General features: G+C 45.8%; 1 protein-coding gene across 1 annotated transcript in view; it reads right to left on the bottom strand.

Annotated features, from left to right (window-relative positions):
- Window positions 1-21,987, bottom strand: part of LOC147631227 (Insulinase (Peptidase family M16) family protein) — a 126,083-nt gene that overhangs the window by 48,603 nt on the left and 55,493 nt on the right. The window contains exons 7-18 of the mRNA XM_086809562.1: window positions 19,107-19,158; window positions 18,770-18,892; window positions 18,497-18,609; window positions 18,153-18,315; window positions 17,714-17,806; window positions 17,462-17,547; window positions 17,252-17,338; window positions 10,847-10,950; window positions 8,496-8,598; window positions 8,304-8,399; window positions 7,942-8,131; window positions 7,724-7,785 (exon numbers count right to left, since the gene is read on the bottom strand). Coding sequence (XP_086665688.1) covers window positions 7,724-7,785; window positions 7,942-8,131; window positions 8,304-8,399; window positions 8,496-8,598; window positions 10,847-10,950; window positions 17,252-17,338; window positions 17,462-17,547; window positions 17,714-17,806; window positions 18,153-18,315; window positions 18,497-18,609; window positions 18,770-18,892; window positions 19,107-19,158 — 1,272 coding nt within the window. The remainder of the gene's footprint in view (window positions 1-7,723; window positions 7,786-7,941; window positions 8,132-8,303; window positions 8,400-8,495; window positions 8,599-10,846; window positions 10,951-17,251; window positions 17,339-17,461; window positions 17,548-17,713; window positions 17,807-18,152; window positions 18,316-18,496; window positions 18,610-18,769; window positions 18,893-19,106; window positions 19,159-21,987) is intronic.

Here is a 21,987-nt window from a genome sequence, read left to right as displayed (position 1 = left end):
CATCTGAGCGTACAAGCAATGAGTGTCTCTATCCTCTGCCAACTGTATGGATGAGGTCAATGCCAATCGGGAGTACCTCTGCTGAGGAAGCTCCCATAGCCGCTGTAAAAAGGTAACTGCCTAGAATAGGGCCTTGGTCACTATTGTGTGGCACCCAGCTCAGCCCGAACAATCTCATGTGGTACTGATGATTTGCTCTGAATCATGCGGGCAATCATCATAATTAGTGGTCTCTCGATTTGCCTCCATTCCTCATCCGTGCCTCTCTGAGATCTGTGATGTACGCTGGGCCCCCAAATTGGAGCTCCATCCACGAGGGTCGGTGTGACAAGCATATCAAATAGCCACAATTTGGTGCATGGCTCCTGAAACTGTATGTGTGCACACTGCCTCTCAAGTGCCCCCAAGGCTGCATGCCCTCGAGCTAATCTAGCTGCTGCTGCCTCCTTCAGGGGGAAACGCGGTCCTGTGAAAGTAACTCCCAAGTAGACATATAACCTAACGTACTCAACCGGCTCCCCTTGGAAAGTGAACTGAGACTCTGATCTCGTCACCCATGCCTGTGTGGTGTTAAACACCATAACCTTGGTTTTCCCAAGGTTCACTGTCAGATCTCTATCCGCACAGAAAGCCTGTAATGCATCGAGGTGTCCCTGTAATCCCTCTAGAGAGTCTGAGATTAGAACAATATCATCAGCATATAACAAGATGGGTCTCAACACCCGTGCCAGGCATGGCCCTGGGTCTCCCAATCTGTCGACATAATCAGAGACCGCATCAATGTACAGTCCAAAGAGGGTGGGCGTAGCGGGCATCTCTGCTTCACCCCTATCGTGCTGGTCACCATATCGAATAGTCCGCCTGGAGCTCGGACTCTGCCTGTCATCACAGACTCATACAAAGCATATATCCCCCACTGCATATCCTCGCGTACCTCAATGTCATGCAATCTGTGCATAAGCCTAGCACATGGTACGGTATCAAAGGCTTTGCGGAAGTCCACAAAGTAGCAGTATATCCTTCTCTTCTGTGCCCTGCCCTCTTCAATAAGTGCCCGAAGTGTCAGTATGTGATCTAAGGTAGTAAATCCTCTCCTGAAGAAGCCAGCCTGTCCATGTGCTCGATGACCATGCCTCTCTGCCCAATGGCTCAGCTCTGACTCCAATATAAAGCCATATAGTTTGGCCTATCATGATCGTCCTGTAGTTGCCTGGTACCATGGGGTCCCCACTCTTAAAGAGTGGTACAATGATATGCTCTGTCTAGCTTGCCGAGAAACCCTCACAAATGGCACGACTAAACACATGTTTGATGAGCGGAGCCAAAGTGTCACGTGCATATGAGAAGTGCTCTCCAACTAGCCCATCATGATCCTGTGCCTTTCCATTCTGTAACCTGTCTATCGCATCTAGCACCATCCGCATAGTAAAAAAGGTGCTGCTAGCCGGTCTAGTGGAGGGGGGGTGGGGGGCTGTCCTAGTGCATCATATAGCTCTCTAGCATAAGTATGCCATACCTCAGGTGCAGTAATCAAAGTACCAAGCTGTCTCTCCTGAAACATCTTCCATGCCCTCTTGCTGTCCTTACCCAGGAAGAGTTGGTAGATCTCCTCCTCTAGCTTAGCTAGAAAGGCTCGTTTCTTCCTCCGCACAAGGCACCGAAAGATCATCCTGGCCTGTCTATGCGTGTGAGTCCCAATGGCAATCTCACGTTGTAGCTGTGCTCGTGTCTCACGACACTCATCATCATACCAACAGTTCTGTGGGGCAATGCTGCGGGGGTGGGTGGGTCCCAATACCCACTAAAGCCCCCCCCCCCCCCCCCCTTCTCTGCAAGCAGGAGTATTTGCTTATATTATTCTTTGGAGAAATGTTATACAATGCTGAGTATGAGTGATATGAATGCCCAACCCAAGGACAAGGAAGACCGTATGTCGGCAGAGTATCCACCTTTCCCGAGGCTCTGTTGAAGACCCTCCTTGGGCACTAATGCAAGTCCAGATAGCGGTAGGACTGCACATGTTACGAGCCTGTGTTTTTCCCTCTGGACAACGAGCAGGCGGGCATGGGCACGGGCACAGGACACACAGTGTGGACATGCATCAGTTAGATGTGAAAAGGAAACCCATGTTGGAGGCCAGCCCAAGTGTGAAAGGGGACAAAAAGGATCTTCAAAAATCTTAAGGTTTTTAAAACCTTTGAAGACAAAAATATTATTATTTAATATGCATGCGTTTTTGAAAACCTTGCTTTTGGCGTTTTTATGAAAAACGCATCTTCCTTATTTAAGGGAAGGTGGTGGATTGGAGGGTGTGGTCATGGCGTGGCTGCATGGGTACGCTGTCGCTCGCTGCAGTTGGGTACCGCTGCCATCGGGTACAGCAGCTGCTGCCGCCAGCTACTGTCGCTAGCGCCACCGCCGGGTACTGCCACCGCGTCGCTGCTGCAGTCGGGTACTGCCAGGTGCCGCCGCCGCTGCTAGAGTTGGGCGCCACTGCCGGGTACAAAGGGGCGCTGCCACCGCTGCAGTCGGGTACTGCTGCCGCTGCCGCTGCCGCTGTCGCCGCCGTTGCCGCTGAGTACTGCCGCTGTCACCAGGTGTTATCACTGCTATGTATGGATTACAGCCGGGCAGCAATGGGCAGTATAGGGCAGCCAAGCAGGCAACCAGATGGGCAACAGCTAGGCAGGCGTCAGGCAAGAGTCTCTCTGCAGACAATATGGCAGACAGACGAGGGTCAGATGGGAGACTCTCTACGCCAGATGGCTGAATGTGTGGAAGCAGTCAGAGTGGATCTCTCTCTCTCTATCTCTCTTGAAAGAAGGTGAGCTGACGAAGGCACCGAGGAGCTAACAGCCAAGGAGTCTCTCTCTCTTTCTTCGCAAGCAGGCTTTGTTTACAAGATTGGGATACAGAGGATCAAGCTACATATGCACAGGATGATGTTCTTGGAAGAGATGTGTGTTGCTCTTCGTCTTGGACCTATGTGTATTCAGGGATGGCTTGACACGTCCTCTATCTTTCTCTCTCTGGAATTTTGGCATCGTGATTGATGATGCATATGAGGATTTATCTGTTATGGAAACAGGACATTGGTCTTTCGTGAGCAGACAGGACTTTGGTATCGGGGATACACGCCTATGGTTTATGGATATAGGCCTATGGTTTATTAGATACAGGTCTTTGGTTTCATGAGGAAAGCATGTTTTCGGATTCATGTGAACAGGTTATAGTTTTCTCGAGGTTACATGCAGGCTGTGACCATAGGAAGGACATATGGTTTGGCACAGCCCTACTACTGTTTGGGAAAGGGTTGTGAGATCCATGGTTGAGATGGAGAAGACCTTTTCAAGCAGGGAGGTGTCGTACACGTGTGCCTTCTCTATGGAATGCTTTGTTGTAATAGCGAGAGATCTTATTTGGAAAGTCCTGGGTGAAAAGCTAAAAGGGATCCTATTGGTAAAGGATTCGACAAGTTGTACTTTGTACTCATATTTGATCAAGTAAAGAAATACCGCAAGGGGCGCCACTGCGTTTTGGGGCCAATCCGTGTCCTTGTACTATTTGCAAAAGCATTCTAGCTCCCCTGTTTGTTTTTCTTTTCTAGGTTCTCATGGGTGATGAAGTGTTTTGTGTGCGAATGCTTGTTCCACCGCCCATCAAGTTTTTGAAGGCCGGTTTCAGCACATATGCTGGCTGAATGTGAAGAGTATCTTCCTTCCTTGCTTGGAGTTGATTGGATGCTGCAATCTGTGTGTACTTTGCTGAAATACCTGAATGAATTGGTGTGGGACTGAGGCCATGCTTTTATATGCCCTCCTAGCTACAATCGGCTACTGCAAATGCACAGTCGGCCTGTAGACATAATGCCCGCGGCCGAACAATGCCAATTGGCTGGTTTAATAACCCCGTCAGCTGCATTTATGCTCATGACTAGGAATGATGCCTAGTCGGCTGTTGTACTTCACCTGTCGGCTGCATTTAATGCTTACAACTGGCAACATGCACAGTCGGCTGCCTTGTAGAGCTGGTCGGGTGCTGGCCAACTGGCCCCCTAAGCCACAAGGGCTGGCCGACTGCATGGCAAAGGCATGGAAGCCCTTTGCAAGGCTAGCCCAAGTGGGCTGCCTTGGGGCTGGCCTTAAGGCTGGCCCCTTTCTAATGCAATGGTCCTAAGCATGCCTACACATGCATCTAATGCTAGGGCAGACATCTAAATGCTTCTGTATGATGCTTTCTCCAAGTGGGTTAAGAGGACTCACATCTAACTGACCTACGTAGCTCGTCCTTGACTGTCCCTGGACTAGGGCTCACAATGGGGTCACGGCGTACGACAAATAATCCTAGAAAAGGTTCTACTTCTGTACAAATGCTGCACTGATGATCATGCCAGTGTGTCACTGTGTACCCCAGTGCAAGGTGCACGTGCCATGGATGAAGCTGGTTTGGGCTCCATAGACCAGGTTGGGGGGATGAGGCTGCAGGCCACGACTACTGGCTTCGGCGAGGATTTTGTAAGTGTTTCCTAAGGGGATGATGGGGCACCACTGCCGAATCTCCAAATAGTCACCACCCTCTTTTGGAATCAAGAGAATCAGCCGTGATGGAGTGCCACTGCCGAATCTCCAAATGGTCACCACCTTCTTTCAAAATCAAGCGAATCAGCCGTGATGTAGCGCCACTGCCGAATCTCCAAATGGTCACCACCCTCAGAGAGTCTCTTCAGAATGTGACATGAGGCCATGATCTCATTGAAGGCAGCCATGAAACTGTTTTCCATGAGATCCGATTGACGCAGAAAGAGAGAGACTGGCAAGCCATCCTCACCTAGACACTTGCCCTGCGGAAGGGCACGGAGTGAATCTCGTAACTCGGTAAGAGAGAAAGGGGAGCACAGGAGGGCCTAGAGGCATGGGGGCACCACCTTCTACATACGCTGCCAGACTCTCCCTCGCCGCCTCAACCCGAAGAGTGAGGGAATCTGCTGAAAGGAGATTTCTGAAGAAACCTAAGACTATGGCCCGAACATGGGGGAATCATGCTCAATGGAACCGTCTGGACGACTCAGCCATCTCTATGATGGTGAAGGCCTCCTCTATCACAAAGAAATCACATGTGACCGTGTCCCTTGCTGGAGTCCAAAAGGAGCCCCTGGAATGGTATCAATAACTCCACCCTCCTCTCCTTAATCGATCGAATCTCTGTGCAGGTTGTCTCCAACTGGGATTCCACCCACGGACTCTCTAGGGTCTGGTCCTATAGCCGCTGGAGGGAGGCTAAGCCCCTGTGGAGACTCCTATCCTGCTCTCTGAGCCTCGTGAGACGGTCCTGAGCTCCGCTCTATAAAAGGGTGCTAATCTCCTGAAATCCGGAGTTGAGCGTGGATGACGCCTCTCGCAGTAGAAAAGTGAGGGATTCCCAAACCTTCTCTCCTCTTCTGGCGATCTCAGGGTCTTGGACCAAGCTGTCACAAGGATTCAGACACTTTCATGGCGCTCCAGTTTCCTCATAGAAATAGTATGCCTGGCCTTGGTTGATCCTATGTACCATGTTGACATTAGCTCACTTATTGTATCGACCAACGAGCTTGATTGTGGTAATGAGTTGTAGAGCCCTGACTAGTACTGAGTAAACTGGATTTAGGTTTTTGTACTCAAAACCCCTTTGTTGAGGACATCCACCCTTTCAAAGAGCCATCTTATCCTTCTTTGTGAGCGCCTGCTTCTTGAACTCTTCATGTTCAAGGCACTCCGCACTATGTCAACATTGAGTTGTATTTCTACATCTCTACCCTGATCATCCTTGATTGTGCCCTTGTGGTTGTTGGGGTTATAAGAGACCACGTAGTCCTGGCAGCATTTGTATCATTGATCCTAGCTCAATTTTAGTCATTGCTTCTTGGACATCCAGCCGCACCCTTGAGCTCATCCATGATCAAGGAAAGGATCAAAATTTCTCCGCCTCTTTTTCAGTTTCTTGAATAGTGGGAGCCCCTTCTTCTTCTTCCTCACTGCCCACATCAATGGGCCTTTCGTGGTCAAATTTTGTAGTCAAATTCTATATTCGAAAATTCTAACACCATCCTACATCATAGGATGTAGGAGGATGGAGGATGCTATTGCAATATGGAGAAAGATTCTAAGAATACTAAATTAGAAAATTCTAACATCCTATAGGCTATGATATAGGAGAATGTAGGATGTAGGATGCTATTGCAACACTGAGAAAGATTCTAAGAATTCTTATAGACAAGGACAAGGATTTGTGAATGTAGGATGCTATTGCAACTCTGAGAAAGATTCTAAGAATTCTTATAGACAAGGACAAGGATTTGTGAATGTAGACAATTTGTGGGCATATAAATTTATGCAAAATATTTGCATGCAAAGTGATAAGTAACTCCTACATTTAGCTTCAATATTTTCCAAATCAAGTATAGGTTGAAGGCTGAAGCATGTGATTAGTACCTTGCAGCTCCATGGCCACGAGATCTTGTATGCTTCCTTGATAGCCCCAGGGCACTATGTGACTACTTGACCTCTTGTGTCTAATAAGTGACCCAAAGGTCACTTATATAGTAATAGCCTGGCTATTATTGGTCCTTGCTTTATTTAAGCTTTTCTGCTTTATAAGCTTTTAGCCATCGTTAGCCCTAGGCTATTAATTATAAACTTCTAGCCCTCATCCTGCTAGCGGCCTTCGCCCGCGTGTGAACCCTCCAAGTCCCCACGCCCTAGCTAAGCCTTAACCCTAATCTTGGGTTAACACCAACCCTAATCTTAGGTTAGTACACGTCCCTCACGCTAACCCTAGGCTTGTTGGGATGTAACAAGGACAGCCTTAACCCTAACCCTAACCCTAATCCTGGGTTATTACACGTCCCTAACCATGGGCCTGTCAGGACGTAACAGGGACCACCGCAAAGAGCAAGGTGGAGGGGGGCTAGGGAGGAGGAGGGCGAAAAGGCTCATGGGAGGAAGGGGCGCACAGAAAGCCTGCGCAGAGGCGAATAGGGTGGCCAGCAAATAGAAAGGGGCAGAGGTGGAACAGGGAGACCCGCGCGTGCCGCCGGGGGGGGGGGGGGGGGGGGGGTGGTGGTGGCTTCAGCTCGAAGTTATTGAAACGTTCTTTTTACCTTCAAGGTCTTTTCTCGCTGTGGGTTTGGATAAAAATCAGAGACTTTCTGGGTTGAGGCCACCTACTTACCACTATTCTTGCCTCCGAACAGATCCATCCTCATATCTTCTATGAGGGGTACCTGGAATCCAGGACCTTGGTTCTCAACTGCCTTCCTACTGGATATCAAAGTGGAAAATTGACTATGACAAAAATTTCCAGAGCTTCCTGTTTAACAAACACAAGTAGAAACATCTTGCTACTTCACCTCCACCACACAATCAGATAAACATACTTGCTTCCTGTTTAAGAAACACAAGTAGAAACATCTTGCTACTTCACCTCCACCACACAATCAGATAAACATACTTGTGCTTCCATGTGTATAGACCTTGGTAACATAGTCTGCGAGCATGCTTTTCTATCATAACAGCAAAGCCAGCCACTCAGAGGAAATGCTCTCAAGAATGGTGTGCTTATGGTCACGTCCTTGATGACTCAGAAGTCTCTCCCATAGGCTTTTAAAAATAGCCTAAGAAACTAGGTGCACAGTTTTTACCACAGATTCAAGAAAACTATCCTTGCACTGCAAAATTAGAATATTTACCTGGAAACCTGACGTCGTTTGATAAATGCTGTAGCTAAGACCGGCCACTTCAGCAAAATATGCTGCAGATGTAGCAAGCCCGCTATGATTGAGAATTATTGAATAAAATGTCACATTAGCATTAATGCCATCAAAACTCTACCATATGAACATGATTATCATCACACTAGCAAAATCTTGTTGGATTAAAAAAATCTGCTAGACACGAGCAGCCTTACCATGTTCATTCAGATAATCATGCAATAGCTTCAAAAAGAGTGACGAAAGAACAACAGTTTCTGGAGAACCATTTGATTCTGGAGAGTTGAAATGAATTTCAATGCATGCCTTTGGCGTCTGGAAAGTGGAGTCAGGTTTAAACCATAGCCTTGACATGCTGGACTTCCGTAACATGCATGGATGATCCACCTGGTACCACCAAGTGTAACCAAAAAAAAATGCCTCTGAGTAAACTTTCAATGGCCACAGCAAGCCTATTTTGCTTTTGTGTAAAAGGTGTACTTGAAAGGAGCAGACAGGGGGGATAACAAGATGTTGATGCAAGCAGAAGAGAGTTATAATTCAGTGTATAACCCATCACCTTCTCATCTTTAGATTTGATGGAAAAATCAGTTGGAAGGAATGGATTTGCAGCCGGCAAATGCAATCTGGCATCAATAGAAGTAGTCTTCCATTGCTGCATGTATTGAAACCGAGGAGTTAAAACTAAGCCCTGTTAGTATGACAGATAAACTGAAAAACCAGAACAGAACAATTCGAGAAGCAAGCATACCTTTACAAGACTCTCTGAGATCTTCTCCATGGAAAAGCAAGTTCCATACCATGGTTCAATGTCAGTAGTTTTCCTGTCAAATTCCTTCGATGCCGAAAGAATTCTGTGCCCAAACTTCCATGTCAATATAGCAAAAATAGCATGTAAGACTATAATAAATTCATGTAAGAGACCATGAAACAGACAAAGAAAAGGGAAAACAGTTTATTGACGTCTTACAAAGGACCACAAGGAATACCATCATTTTACATCAATAGTGCAAATTATTATGCACATTGCATGTAGCAAAAATTTCCCAACATCGAAGCCCTTGTGTAAATGTGGAGACGAAAAGGCCACACCTGATTATGTAGTTGAATAGAGATGCACTAGGCAACGTTAGAAGTCCTGTAGTGTATGCAGAGCTAAAAGTACCATTTAGATGTTTGCATCCCAAACTTGCCAGCCAACCTTTTCCAAGCCCGTTGATGATAACAACATTGGAAGCATTGGTTGGCAAGTTGGGAAAGGCTACATTATTAAGCTTGCACTTACGAAAATAATGTCCCACCTAGTTGTCAATGGAAAGATTGTAAGCGCCATCCCAAGTCCAGTTGGGTCATTGCATTGTGGTTCAGCTTTAGTTAACTTTTTCTGGTGTTGTAGTCTTGCACAAAATCCTCCTTGTTCGTGTAAGTCTGTCTACGGAATACAACTAACCCTATGACATGGCCTGATGACATGGCATTGGGATCCGTTTCCATTTTCATTTTTTACCATTTTCAAAATGCTTGGGGGATTTCCGTTTCCATTCTATTGGGATGTTTTCACAATTAATGTAACCATAAATCATATGCTCATGTACCTTCTAATAAGAGTTCTCTCGTCTAATACATTCCAAGGTACGATAACACGCTTTTTCCAAATCATTGGGACTTAACGTGATGGCATTCATACTCATATTTTCAGACCCTTCCCGCCCAAAACAAAATTGGATGAGTTCTTTTTCAAAAAATAACTCTCATTGGCAAATTTCCCTTAATTTCTTGCAACTCTCCAGCTTTTCATCATACAAATCCTGTTCTCCTCAAACACTAGCTCCTCCTCTCCAGGTTTTCATCATGCAAATTCTGTTCTCCTAAAACACCAGAGGAGCGGATATGTAGAGTATGCACCATAGGGGAGGTAAGGACGAGGCCCACTATATGTTCAGATGCCCACCGTATTATGAGATACAGAGGAGATTTCACTACCTCTCCCAATATCAGGACCAGAGATGTCTCGAGATGTACCTTATAAAGCTCATACTACATAGGGATGGAGTATTGAGAGGACATGCTGAGAGACAAGGCCAACCCATACAAGACATTGTCCAGAGATCCATGATTGATTACTTCACAGCACAAGCATCCACATCAGCCACCCATGTGACCACGGTGCATCGACATCAGCTCTTACCAGCCATAGTCTTGACCGAGCAGGCCAGCTCCATCTTACTTACCAAGTGCCCCCGACCGAGAGCACCGAGGATCTCCACCACACATAGACAAATCCATGAGATTCTCTGATGACATGACACATCTGCCATCACGAGGCTTATAGAGTCATGTTTCAGTTTTCAGTTTTCATGTTCTTTTTTAATTTTCCATGGCAAGTATCATTGTACTATTCATGGTCACATAGGCCCTCCGGTCTTTTGCAGACATTAATATATCTTTCTTTCTACATTCATAGGCCTTAGGAGACAAGGTGAGGGCATTCATACCCATATTTCCACACCCCCCCCCTCTTCCTCCTCTTCGAATAACCACTGAATGAGTTCTATTTCAAAAAACAACTTTCTTATTGGCAAATTTCATCTCTCAAGCTCCTGTAAACCTCTCTAGCTTTTCATCATGCAATCCCTCTTCTCTTCAAGCACTAGCTCCTCCTCCTTGCCTTTTCACATACATAGGCCTTAATAGACCTCATGTTGTGATGATAAGTATTTTAAACAGCACTTGAGCTACATTATGAGAGGATTTTTTGGCATCTTCCACATATTATTGCATGAAAGGAATTTCAAGTTAAAATGTCCCTTAAAGCACAGAAACTCTTGAAATGGTGATTACTTCAGTTTCAGTGCCGCTGCACTAAGCATGTGGGAGGGAAGTTACGAGGTTCAAGAGTGAGTTTCTTTAATTTTTTAAGACCAAATGGCAGCTTGCGTGCTTAGGCATTACCCCTTTCCTAACTTAAGATGTTGATGGCAGCCATGATTGAGTCCTTTGAGACCAAATGGCAGCTGGCGCTCAGGCATCATCGTAATCATATGCTTTACTTCAGTAATCATTATTGAGTTGTAACTTCTCATTTGAAGGACAGACCCTTACCTGACATTTTCTGGTGTAAGCATCTTGATGGTAGTCATGATTGACTCTGCATTGAATGTACGAGGCAAGGATGACCCCACCAACCAATCTTGAGGGGGGTAACGCTGCATCAAAAAGCAGGCAGACTGGTTAACAGTGTCAACAACTTGAAAAAAAAAAACAAAGAAAAAATGCAATCTTTATCACACATATTTGGAATCTAAATCACAACTCTATATTTGAAATCCACCTGAGGCAGACTGGTTAACAGTGTCAACAGCTTGAAAAAATAATAAAGCAAAAACGCAAGCTTTATCACACACATTTGGAATCTAAATCACAACTCTATATTTGAAATCCACCTGAGGCAACCAGGTAAACTGAGAGGAGCAATGCACAGGAGCTACAAAGATAGATAAAATGCGCATGAGCAAATCCCAAATGACAAATGACAAAAAACTAAAAGATCGAGTACAACATATCAAATGTCAACATCAGCAACTAAATCATCATCAACTGCTCCAGAAGAGCTCCCAATCTCATCATCATGGTCCATGTCCATATGCACTACATCATTTCAATATGAAGAAGGGTGGGGCATCATCGAAACCCTCTGCCTCCGGACTGTAGAGCTGACTAAGTAGTCGTACATTTGCAGCACATAAACCAAATCATTGGTTCTTTGTGTAGCAAGTCGGTTCTGCTTCTTTTAGGCAATGTGGCTAAATACACTCCACAATTGCTCAATAGGAGAGGAACTAGCTCCTTGGCTCAAAATACAAATGGCAAGACGTTGAAGCTCAAGAGCCCCTGCTCCATAATCCTCCCACCATAAAGCAGCACCCACACTACATCTGTCTCTCTACGCATCTACTAAACCAAATCTTCCTTGCCTGCTTCTATAAATCAATAATCGATCTTTGATAGACCTCCTTTGGGAAGGATATGGCATCAATTTTCCCAATACTTTCTCCCATCCATTTGTGACCTCCTCATCAGTCTCTTGGCCGCACCCCTGGAACTCTGGATCTAGCACAAAACCAGCTGCATGCAAGGGTGAATGATAGTTATCCCATCGAGTTTGGGAAAGTGCTCTCAACTCCTCTTGCCTTCCCTCATTAGGCTCCACCTCTCTAATGTGCTCCATCATCTTGTCCATGCCCTCATAAACCTTGCCAATGCAAGGTTGCTTGCTGTCCGCAATCCTTAAAATGTGAATGATGGGCTTCACAACAACATTAAGATGGCCCACATCAGCCCAAAATGCATCATGAATCTAACTAAACGAGAGGTGGGCCGATTAATACACTGATAACTCACCACAAGCTGTTTCAAAACATTTCCCACCTTTTGAAGCCTCTCCAACATAATAAAATTGTAGGCAAAGCAGGTTTCATAGTATTTTAAGATATCCTTTTGGGGAGACCTCTTTTTGAACTCTGAGAGAATATGGTGCTGACAAGTGATAAAACTAACAATCTCTCTCCCTTTCTCAAGAACGGATGCTACCCATGGCAAATCCCCAAGGTCCTTCAGCAAATTATTCAGCCCATTGGGATACCTGAACTCCAACTTTGCCCCTACCGCTCTATTTGATGCTTCTACATCTCCTATGACCTGAATCACATCTTCTGGACCAATGGTGTCAACAACATTTGCCCACTCCTCCACAAGCACATCGGAGCTCTTCCCTATTTCAAATGCATCATGTGAGGATAAGAAATGCACACCACCTCGTGAATAAGCCACAATAAGAGTCACTCCAACCATCAATGATAAGAGATACCCCATTCCTCTTCCACCCAACACGAATATTTTCTGATGCTGCATCAATGGCCTCTTTCTCCTTTTTCAGCAAAGTGGTCCTCAAAGTCTCTGATGATGGAGGAGTATATGTGGGTCCAAATCTAGCAATTGCACGGACCATCTCTTGGAAATAAGGTGATCTTGCCACATTGAATGCAATGCGATGATGAAAGAAAACCTGGCCACCGCACCATCCACAGCTTCACGCTTCCGAGGATCCCATGAACCAAGAATAGTTCTATGGCCACCTCGTGATAGTAGTGCCGTGGGAACAGCAAAAGGCCCAAGAGGATTACCCGGAGAAGAGCTGGCACTCCCAGCCTGTGCGGCATAAGTACCACTAGATGCACTGGAAGCAAAAAAAACAGGGATTTACAGCCACAGACCTTGGAGGTGGAGCAGAAAACACATGTGCATTTAGCCTTTCCTTTAACTCCTCCTTCTCTGCTGGAACTAATTGGCAAAAAGTCACATCATGGCCAAGTTCATGCATCAAATGAGCTCGCACATGATTGGCACCTCCTGTCTTTGCTTGCTTGCAATACCTGCACTTCCATTTCCTAGCACCTCCACTTGCAAAGGTATTACTGGCGGCCGTTGCATTCTGTGCCTTCACACGGAACGGCCGTTCCAGAAACGGAGCAGCCGTTCCGACTGTGATGCCACTTCAGCACCCATTCCTGACCGTTCCAGTTGCCTAGGAAACGCCATTCTGCCATTCCAGGCCACTGGGAACAGCATTTCCTGTTACTATGATTCAAGTATCCACTCAGTAGACAAGAGGTATACCAAATCCATGCAAGACCTCATGGCCATGAAGCTGCAAGGTGTGTGGTTTGGCCTAATCATATGGGATGCTAGGCTAGGGCCATCGGTACCAAGCAGGCAGCACTCGACCCTCAAGCTCACAGCAACCACAATCTATCACAGTCATGCAATGCATACAATGTTGGGGCTCAAGGCACTGAACCTAAGGTTGGGTGGTGGGTCACCAGCTACAATCTATCATGGTCATGCCATGCGTACGACGTCTGGTCTATGAAACCTCATTAGGGTGTAAGGTCTAGGTCAGATGATCCTTGGGCGTGCTCTATCGAGACCTTACAAGGGGGGTGTAGCAGCATCTCTAGCTGTTGCTAGGGTGAGGGTTTTCCAGCTACACTTCAAGAACCAAACTACCAAGTTAAGACGTTGAGTTCACATACTGGGAAAGCAGGGTGTAAATGGACAGCACATAGGACAACCAAACGACAACACCCAAATGTGTCAGGCTTCAGCAAGGTATCCTAGCTGGGCAACCAAGTGGGCAGTACAGTTGGGGCACTTGATGCTCAACACCAGTGTAAGCAGGGCAGCAAGCCAGATTTGTCCTTCTTCTTGGAAAGGGGGGGGATGGTGATAGGTCCGAGATGTATCGACCACTCTAGCTGCTTCTATAGGGAAGTGCTGATACACAGTTTGCAGCCAAAATGACTTCCAAGCCACTTAGAGCTAACTTGGAGCTTAAAACGAGTCAAAGACACTATATTGTTGGGGCAACCAAGTGGGCAGCACAGTTGAGCCACTTGATGCTCAACACCAGTGTAAGCAGGGCAGCAAGCCAAATTGGCCCTGCTTCTTTTTTTTTTCGAGAAAAGATCCTTTCATTAGTTAAAAAACCGCCCACTGGGCTAAAAAAAACCCTCTCTTGCTCATAAGAAGGCAGAGCAGAGATCCAATCAAGGCAGCTAGGGAGACTCTCCCTAGGTGCAAAAAGGGGTACAAAGATCAGTACAAAAAACTGAGAGCTATATCATACAATAGGAGGGGGGAAAAGCCAAACAGGTGGCCTGTAATGCCAGCGGGGGGTTCCCGCGTGTAGTGTATAGAAGGGGCCGCTGCGCCAGGTGGTGTGGAAGGCCTGGCGCCGCAAGATCGCCGCATCCGAGTTGCCCCGGATGCGGTCATACTGTCCGCGCAGGGTGTGGATCAACTCCTGCCAAATCCCCCGAACAGTCTCTGCTGGTGGCTCCAGTCTCCCCTCAAAGGCCCTGAAACACCGGGCTCTCCAGGTGAACCAGATGGTGAGGCTGCTGAGGAGCTCCCATCGTAGATCCCTCTCCTGTGTCCAGACGGCGGACGAGAAGTCCGGTGAAGGAACAAGGCGAGGCTGGCCCCTAATGAATCGGATAGCCTGGCTGTCCTGCTCTGTCTCGTATCCCAGAGCAGGCCCTGACGATGTCGACGAAGCAGCGGCACCCCACGTATACATGCCCTCTGGAGAGAGGGGGACCAAAATGCACAGCATCCTCAGCCAAATCTGCTGCGCCTGTGGACAGTCCCATAGGCAATGTCTTTGTGTCTCTCCTCCCAGCCTCTACTTAGGCCTGTCCTCCTCATCTCTATGAAGATCCATCGTATCTCTGGTGCCCAAATGCCCCCTGCTGGAGGAGCCCTAGCCTGCAGCAGTCGCTGAAAAAGAAGCTCCTTCCAAGGCTCAGCGCCTGGAAGCAGCCCCCGAACAATAAGCTTCCCCAATAAGGCTCTACTCTGATCAACGGGATCTATAATGCCCAAGCCTCCCTAGGCCAGCAGAAGAGTAATAACTGCCCAAGCAACCTTAGCCCGGGCTGGCTAACTGTCCCGCCCAGACCAAAGAAAGTTCCTGATCAGCCTCTGTACCTGGCTGATGCAAGAGCTCGAGAAGATCGAGCAAGACGTGATGTAACACATGGTCACTAAAAGCACCTAATTTGTCACCACCACCCTCCCAGCCAAGGATAGCCGAGCGGTACTCCAATACAAAAGCTTCTTCCGAATACTCAGAAGAAGCAGGGCGATCTTTTGCTCAGGTGACAAATCAAGTCCAATCTGGCATCCCAAATACCGCACTGCTGTGCCAGGAGGAATCCATCTAAAGCCTGGGTCTGGGCTCCATGCCGGAGTGGGAGCGCTACTGATCCAAAAGGCCACTGTCTTGCGCCAATTGATCAATGCTCCCGAAGCTGCCAACAAAAACCTGTAGCGACTGCTCTGCCCTCTGAAGATTGGCCTCCTGGCCATGCAAAAATAATCCCGTGTCATCAGCAAAATCAGAATCGAGCAGGTCCTCTCCCCGGACTGGGAGCTAGAGTCCTCTCAAACCAACCTCCTCTGCTGTCAGATACATACTCATGGCCTCAGCAAAGAAGAGAAAAAGAAACGGGGCGAGAGGGCATCCCTGATGGACTGATCTGGTCAACTCAAAACTCGGCCCCCGTCCTCCTGCCATCAGCACCTGGCTACGAGCTGTGGAATATAGAGCCGCCACCCCTCGAATCCAGAGTGGCTCAAAACCCAGGCGAAGCATAGTGCCCTCTAGGAAACCCCAATCGACTCTATCGTATGCCTTCTCAAAGTCGAGAAGCGTAACGACCAGGTCCTCGCCGAGAAATCTAGCTCGGGCCATCGCCTCCCAGAAGGTGAAAATATTGTCAAGGATACTGCGCTCCTTGACGAATCCTGTCTGGGTAGCATGAATCAACTCCCCAAGGAAGGGCTGGATCCTCAAACTCAAGGCCTTGGCCAGGACCTTGTAGACAGTATTGAGGATCGTAATAGGTCTCCACTGCCGAATATCATCAGACACTCCCTCCCCCTTGGGGATAAGAAAGATCAAGCCCTCTGAAAAGCTCTGTGGCATCACCCCAGTGTCCAAAACATACTGAAAGCCCCTACGGAGGCTTGGCCCCAAAATGTCCCAATAACGCATAAAAAAGGCTGGCGTCAAACCGTCCTCCCCAGGGCAACTATGGCGCGGAAGGACCCTCAAAGCCTCAACCAGCTCATCCTCTGAAAGAGGCTCACCCAGAACTGTGCGCATACGATCTGTGACCCTCCTCTGTACATGGGCCCACACAGTCTGTCTGCAAGCATCACGTGCCTCCGTGGCTGGCTCCGCTGAGAGCAAGTCTCTATAGAACTCAGTGGCAATGGCTCTAATCTCCCCGGGCTCAGTGGCTAACGAGCCGTCCCGTCTCCTGAGTTGGCGTACACCTGCTCGAGCATGGCGGGGTCCGGTAATCTCAAAGAACTCCCCAGTCACTCTATCACCAAGCTGCGTCCACTGTGAGGCTTGGCAATGATAGTAGAAATCATGTCTCTGCTCCTCTGCCTCTCTAACCTCCTGGCGTGCCTGGCTCAGCTGGGACGCCACCCACTCACATGTAGGCCCTGCTTCTTGGAAAGGGGGGGATGGTGATAGGTCCTAGATGTATCGACCACTCTAGCTGCTTCCATAGGGAAGTGTTGATGCACAGTTTGCACTTCCAAGCCACTAAGAGCTAACTTGGAGCTTAAAAGAGTCAAAGACACTATATTGTTCTCTTCCACGACCAACACAGACTAGTCTAGCTATAGTCCAGCTATGACAGTGTCTTTACCAAAACCTGTACCTACTTAGGGGTCAGATTTTGATCATAAACAACAATTTGCACAAAAAAAACATTTGATGTTCTATAAGAACTTTTCTCAACTACGATGTAATGCTATTTAGGTTTTCTAAGAATGAACTGTGTATGGTCCATGTATTTGACAGTGCTAATCAGTTACAGTGTCCCACATACCACACACTTCTTGGTTTTTAGGTTAGCAGTGTCTCACCTGCATGTTGCTAGCCAAATGGGGGACATAGTCAACAGGTGCATTCTTATCCTTGAAATGAAAGTTTGTCTCACACACAGCTTTCACCTGATAGAATTAGCAGATAACCGCACTTGAAAAACTGTCTGGGCAAGAGCCATTGGCTTGGGTGTGCAGTTAAGTAAAAATATCTCATAGATCTGCATTCTGCTCTTTGTTTGAAATGCATACCTCTTGAAATATCCATTCTTTCACCCCCTCCTCTTCCAAAATTCTTATATACTGAAACGTCAATCCAACAACATCCTCTACATGATCTGCGAGGCACACACAAGTATAATCAAAAGGCCCACAATAATTTTCCTTTCCGTACCAACATAGATATGGGCTACACACAGACTGACAAGCCTGATAGAAACATGCCAGAAACAGAGGTATCAGCTAACAGAGTATCATAGCATCCACAAGACAGTAAGGCTTTACTTTGCCCAAGATCTGTGAGCTCGATTACTACTCTGAAAAAAGCATACTCCAAACTTCCATCTGTCTCTCCTGCACCCAAGCTGGTAGCCCAACCTGAATATCAATGACAAGCAAATGCTTATGAACCTTTTTCCCTTGATTCATAAAAACAAAGCGATGTTGTTCTACACACACACACACACACCTGTTTGTATGTATATTATATTTGTATACACACACATACACACGCATGCTAACGCATCTCTACGTGATGTATATGTGATTTGCATTATTGAAGATTTGAGCCCTCATACAGATCACTCAATCTGGGCTAGGATGTTAAAACTCGACAAACATAATGCATGGCTGTCTGGTGCATTGTGGTTCAGGAATTTCTGGACAAAAGAATGTACTTGTGGTGACAAATGCCTACAGGTTTAAGTGTTGTTCTACTTCATACCCAAACTTTTGAGAAGTGCGAACAGAGACCCCTCAGCTTCATGTCCAAGTAGGTGACTGATATATCGAGATGGCCCCTCCTTGTAACAACGGAGTTCTGGTGCACTGGGCCAACATAAAATGAGTGAATGCTCTTCTTTGACTGGAACAGCCTTTACAAGAATCTGCAATTGCCCAAATGAAAGCACTATTACAAAAAGAAAATTTCTTAGCAGTCTTGCACTTGAAACAACCAGCACATAACATCACTTGCAGAAGACTAGGTAATCCAGCAGAATTCCACCCCGTGCAAAAAATTACAAAGAGACCTATCAGTAGCAGGTGCAATGTAGCAGATAAACATACTTGTAGGTTTTCTGGTTGACAAGGCTGGCCAAGGATACGAGGACGCTCCTTCTTGGTGTTCTTTATAGCACTAAACTTGACTTCCACAAGATTTTGCAGATTTTCCAGAGTTTCTGCATGTAATATCAAATTAATTTGAGCATCCCACAAGCATCACTAAGCTCAAAGCTCAGTGGAATCAGTAAATGTGCCAACATCAGAAAATAACTTAGGATTTGATTATAGTTGTACAGAGACTCAAGCTTGCAAACGATCAGACAGTAATCAACTCACCTTTTCCATACACCACTAAACACATGAGGTTAGAGGAATAATGCCTCTCATAAAATTTGAGTAGTTCTTCACGGGTATCAATCCCCTTTGACTTTGGACGAACATCGAGAGTTTCAATATTCCCTGCCATTAGCAGGACTTTAAATCAATAAAGATTATAGCATCTGGCCTTTGAGGACCTTCAAGCAATCGAGTAAGCTTTTATGGAGCTTCAAAAATGAAAAAAATAATTCCTAAGTTATTGATACAATGCACTACTCAAGATATCTACCTTATCAGAACTATGCTCTTGCATACAGCAACAAACCTCACAAGGATTACATTTCGTCTCACTCACCTGTCCCAAACTTACTGTAGGGGTGACTTTTGCAACTATTGTGTTTTGATAGCTGCATAGCACAAGACAAAAAAAATGAAAAAATTGAACTTCAAACTTAACTTTCTAGCAGAAAAAGGAAAAGAGTGGGAGAAGAGGAGAGGGGGGGGGGGGGTGTTGCTCCGAAGGAAAGCAAGCATGCAAAAAAGCCAAATTACAACCTCCTAACTTCTAAGGGACTAAATAGTGGCATTATAATTTAAAACCCTAGTGTGACTAGCTGGCTGAGCTCATATTAGTTCTAAGGCAATGACTATAGTCAGACTCATGATGGCTATCCACAATAACTTTGGGATGATGATTAGTGTTTTTTTTCTACAGTAGAGTGGCGAACAAGCAGTCTGCCACATTTCTTGCTCTTATGTAAAGATTGTACTAACGACAGGCTACACATCACTGCATCACCAAGCATGCAATGGAGGCTTTTATATTGATTACTCTTCTATTTCAGAACTGAGAATAGATGAGTGGGGCATTGAAGATGTTGCATAATTTTACGGTAGAAAGACGTGATCTAATTTGGCTGGCCTTCGGATAAAATGATGTACTAGAGGAGAAACACACACACACTTTTTTTTGGTGAAAACCACTATTTTATCTTATATTGGAGAACCCTCAAAACAAGAGGCTCTCATTAAATTCCATCTAAAAACAGTGAACAAACACTTCGTAGTTCTACTGATCAATCTGTTGTAGCTCAAAATTATCATGCAATGACTAATGAAATGATCAACAGAAGTAAATATACTCGTCAATCCGAGGTTGTGCAAACACCTCATAATTACGATCCAGCCATATTGTCCATATAACCCAATATCTTGTTCAGCCAAAGAAAAGAGCATATTCTTGCAGCAATCTGGAAGAGGATATCTTCCAAACATCCAGAACATTATCAGTGCAAAACCAGAGCAAATGAACAGTACTCTCCATTTGATGATGGCACCACAAACAATTTGGAGCCGCAATTTTCCACTTTGCCAAATACTCTCCTGTGAGGCATCTCCATAGAAAAACCATTCGTTTTTAAGGCGATTTGCTTTGACATATCTTTTCCAAATTACCTTTCCACCAGCCTAAGGACTTTTTTTTTTCGCACACACTCGGGGCCCACTCAAGTGGGTGGAGCCGATTTCCCCTTCCAACAATTAGCCAATTATCATGGTCGGGCAAGGGCCACGCACAATCGGGCAAGAGCCACGAATAAGGCATCCCCCATGACCACCGCGAGAGCCACGAATTAGGCATCCCCCATGACCAGCCTAAGGACTTATTCATATGCCACAACCGATCCACATGTAATGTAACCTGGTCAGGTGTTTTTCAGTAGTCAATCGTCGTGTCTTTGCCCAACCAATATATATAGGACATATCCCCATGTCCTACTAGCTGATCAACAAGTCTCCATACAGGGCAGTGATGGGCTCCCAAATGTCATCGTCTTTGTGCTTGTGGAAATGACAATGGTCGTCTCCCACCTTGCGAATTTCTTTTTCATGCAAGAAAAAAAAGCTTTTCTTGGTTCAGCCACAGCCAATGGCATATCAATTTCTCTCCTCCAATGCACATTTTCATCTACCAGTGTGTTTCCAGGAGGCATTGGCCTATGTGCCAAATACAAATGTATGAGCACAGACTTCCAGTCTTGCAGCAATCTAGAAGAGTAGAGGAAGCATGGGATTTTTCCTTTTACCTCACCTACCAAGATACCCCAGTAGGAAAGATTCCAATGCCCAACTGAATCAACTTTGTAACACGTACACATTGTAGCCCGCATCCGTGCCGATGGTTGTCAATGTAGTTATTATCATGGTACTTTTTTGAACCAGTACATGGTAAGTTAGTATATCTCCTGATATACTATGCCAATCTGCATGTTTTAGTGGTAACAATTTCCACTTTCTAAAGTAAATTTTCAACCCCACTACTGACCCAAACAAATGCAAAACATCCATAATCACTATCAAATCCCTTGGAGTATCTGCTGGGAAGAGAAAAGAGTCACCAGCATATGCATGTGCAACCATTGATGACCACCAGCCCATCTAGTTTTCCTTCCCGAGTAAGAATATCCATGTACATCAGCAAAGAATGAGTGGCAATTGCATACAACATTGCAATCAGTGGACATTGGGCAGCCCTGCCTAACCGTTTTTTCCAAAGTCCAAGGTGACGATAATCCTTTCTCAATGATACATCTAGCTATGCTGCCTGTATATAGCCAGTAGATGACTTCTGTCATTTTTAGACCAAACCTCAGATGTTTCTTGGTGGCTGCAATAAAGTCCCAGTGCACTATATCAAATGCTTTGCCAATGTCTACCTACAATAACAATACCTCCTGACCAATATATTTAGCATACTCCATTCCCACATAAGCATTATATTTGTCGTCTAGAAATGAACCCGTATTGGGCAAGCTACAACCCTTTGTTAAGCACATTCGCTAATCTATTAGAGATCATCTTTGTCACCAATTCGTATAGCATGACATTAAAGTGCTAGGTCTCCAATCAACAAAATTTAGGCATACAGTCTTTCTCGGAGCCAATCTCACTAGGCCCACTTACCAAGAAGTAGGCATCACTCTTTGTAACCATGCAGCATTTATCATTGCCAATAAAATGTCTTCCAATGTCTCGAAAATATTGCAAAAATTTAACAATCAATCCATTCCATCCTAGTGACTTCTGCTTACCCAGTCTGGCAGGAGCACTTTGCAATTCCATGTTCATGAAAGGGAATTCCTACAGTGCAGTTTCTTGTTGATTAAGAATTGATGTCACATTTATAAGCATCCTCGCTTTCACTTTCAACTCTTCTCACGAGAAGTGCCTTGGTGTAG

Source organism: Cibotium barometz, chromosome 15, assembly GCF_041138505.1.
Source record: "Cibotium barometz isolate CiBa-2024 chromosome 15, ASM4113850v1, whole genome shotgun sequence".
Classification (NCBI taxonomy): domain Eukaryota; kingdom Viridiplantae; phylum Streptophyta; class Polypodiopsida; order Cyatheales; family Cibotiaceae; genus Cibotium; species Cibotium barometz.
The sequence above is the reverse complement of the archived record's forward strand: the minus strand, read 5'-3'. Positions and strand labels throughout refer to the sequence as shown.